Source organism: Rhincodon typus, chromosome 27 (genome assembly GCF_021869965.1).
Source record: "Rhincodon typus isolate 14 chromosome 27, sRhiTyp1.1, whole genome shotgun sequence".
In the NCBI taxonomy this organism is placed as follows: domain Eukaryota; kingdom Metazoa; phylum Chordata; class Chondrichthyes; order Orectolobiformes; family Rhincodontidae; genus Rhincodon; species Rhincodon typus.
The window spans coordinates 2,786,065-2,789,116 of NC_063358.1; the positions used below are offsets into that span (position 1 = coordinate 2,786,065).

The 3,052-nt window shown below is 40.3% G+C and overlaps 1 protein-coding gene across 1 annotated transcript in view; it reads left to right on the forward strand.

Moving 5' to 3' along the window:
• The window catches only part of LOC109932979 (gap junction beta-2 protein-like), a 3,049-nt gene extending 950 nt beyond the window's left edge, over nucleotides 1-2,099 (forward strand). Inside the window, exon 2 of the mRNA XM_020532016.2 lies at nucleotides 1-2,099. Within this exon, the coding sequence (XP_020387605.1) occupies nucleotides 1-650 (650 nt within the window). The 3' untranslated portion in view covers nucleotides 651-2,099.
• The last annotated feature ends 953 nt before the right edge of the window (nucleotides 2,100-3,052 follow it).

A 3,052-nucleotide genomic window follows, 5' to 3' on the forward strand; every position in this document is an offset into this window, starting at 1 on the left:
CTGTATGGGGAGATGAACAGAGTGACTTTGTGTGCAACACACAGCAACCTGGTTGCAGGAATGTGTGCTACGACCGTTTCTTCCCCATCTCCCATATCAGGCTGTGGGTTTTCCAGCTCCTCTTTGTGTCCATTCCATCATTTCTCATCGGCATGCATGTTCATCAAAGGAAGAAATGCAAGAAGAATATAAAAATCTTTAATCAGAATGCAGATTTGCAGAAAGTAAAAATCGATGCCCCTCTTTTACGAACTTACTTGGTCAGCATTTTGTTTAAAATGTTGTTTGAAGCCGTCTTTATGTTCTTGTTCTATTGGATTTATGAAGGCTACAAGATGCTCAGACTTGTCAAATGCAGTGAATATCCCTGTCCTAATACCGTGGATTGTTTCATTTCTAGACCAACTGAGAAAACGATTTTCACTCTCTTCATGTTAATGACTTCAGCTGTATGCATCTTGTTGAACGTTGCTGAACTATGTTACTTAATTGTCAGGTATTGTGTTATGCAATGGAAGAAAAACATTTTTGCTGCAACAAGAAGCAATGAAAACAAAAAATTAACAGTTGCTCTTAGTTCGTCGAATATCAGCACAACAAAATTTGACAATGACCAAAAGAGCAGTTCTGATATCACTTCTATATTTTAAAAAAGACAATGACTCCTGAATTATTTTAAGCTTCACAAAATGCTTGTAATTCTAGGCTCAATTATCTTGTGACTTTGAAACAACATTTTATCAAGAAGAGATGATGTATCAATTTATGTGCATTCCAAATATTTTGATATCCCATTATTCTGTTTGTCATTGTTATATGTTGCTTCCATTTTAATTTACTCATTCCTGGGTTCCTTATGAACACATGATCACTTTTGTTGAAGCCGATTGCAAACCTCTGGGAATAAAGCCTCAATAAAATTGAACAAAGAAGGTGACGCATAAAGTGACATAAAGTGACGCATTCTTAGAAGGAAAGAATCTGACATACATTAGAAGCATTATCACAGTAAGCTATAAACTGTTTTGAATAGAAGCTGAATACCAAAACATCAGAGAATTGGATTAAGTGCAATATTTTGTTCAAAACACGATAATTGTACCTAAAATACCTGAGAAGCTAAGTGCTGGTGAATGCGTCTGTAAATGGGCAAAAGTTAAGGTACAAAGGAATGGACCCTGTCCTGACCTATGCTTGCCAAGAGGCCCATGACTTCAATACGCCACTATCTCCTAAAATAGAACAGAAGACTGTGGATTCTGCAGATCTGAAACAAAAACAGAAATTGCTAGAGAAATTCAGCAGGCCTGGCAGCATCTGTGGATAGAAAGCAGAGTTAACATTTCGAGTCTCCAGACTAAAAACATTAACTTTGCTTTCCTCCCACAGCTGCTATCAGACCTACTGAGTTTCTCCAACAATTTCTGTTTTTATTGCACCCGTATCTCCAGTTTGCGTGATTTCCTGATGCCACTTCACGTAAAGCTGTCGGAGGTTAAAACCGATAGTTTTCACAGCAGATTGTGGGAATCTGGCCATTGAGAGATATGTTGTCATACTGTGTATGTTCATCAGTGTTGACTGATTGTGGAAAAGTGAACAATAAATGAAAGTTCCATCTTTGACATGGCAGGTTATGAAATGACGAATTCTACTTTCAGCCAAGCTTTGTTATTTCTACTGACTCAATGCAAAACTGTTCAGAAACTGAAACGTTGTCAGTCTCAACGGTTAAATATTCTCTTTGTCATTGTTTGAATGTAAACTGTCAACTGTTATTTTTTGAGGATGTCTAAAGAAATCTTAGAGCCATATTTAAGAATAGATTTTCAGGTCCAGTGTCCTTTCTTTCTTGTTCCTGGATAATCGATCCAGAATGTCTTCTCTCCATGTAGACCATTCAGGTAGTGCAATTGCCTGGATATAGAGCTGAGAAACTGAATGGCTAACTCCTGGCTTAAGATATAACTGAAATTTGCAATTCATTTGTTACGTTTGTCAGGATTATGGTAGCACAGTGACTGTTTTGGAATGTAAAAATATACCTCGTGATATAAACATGATTATATATTACAATAAATTACATATGTTTGAACTAAGCTGTGCCTTGAGTTAAACTTGAACTTGAAAATGAAGGCACCGATTTCAATGCACTCCCCTCAAGTGTGTTTGGAGGTGAGTAACACACAAATGGCCTTGAAGCTTTTAGGTGACATCTGTACTTCCTTCCTGCCACTTCCCTGATTACATCTGGGCTCACAAGGCTCGAGTTAAATCCCACTGTTAAATTGAGGCCCTTAAGTGGCCTCATCCCATGAGCAGCAAACAGGGAGTACATGGGTTGTACACGGAGTCCAAGAAGAAAAAATCCAGTCTGGTTTGTTTACTGGCTCCTGGGGAGGGGTTTCTCATCCAAAGGGACTCTCTACCTGATTGGATGCCTTGGCATTGGGCTAGGCACCACATCACCACCGAGCTCCTTCAGCAACCCCCAATCCCATCCTCAACCACATATGTGCCTGGGCCCTTGGCTTCCCCTAGGTGCAATACCAGCTACTGCCACCCATCCTGATGGCACTGTCTGCACTAGTCAACTGCTGGACTCTAATTGGCTTGTGGGTGTTTTTCGATGGTGTTTCATGTCCTGCAGTTCAGAGAAGGTGCACTGCTGACCACTTGTGTCAGTTCGTCATTTTATTCTGGTGAACTTTCCCCAAAGGGATGACTCGGGAAGGGGTGGGCTCTTCTGACAGGCAAGACCCCATTGTCTTAATCAAATATCACCCAAGGAGTCAGGGGAACACTGAGAACAAGTATGAACTGGGAAAAACGTTACAGGATAACCATAACACAAGTAAAACAAGATGGCAGCAGAGCAGGAAGCTCCAGGCAGAGCTCCTCTGTTCTGCCTGTTCTTTTGCTTTTTCTTTTTTTTCTCTTTTCTTGAGGTTTTTCAAAAAAAACTTTTAACTTTTTAAACTTACTCAGAGGGGTATTGAGGAGGTGAGTCCCAGACTGGAGGCTGGCGTTGGGGGGGAAGTGGGTCCCAGAC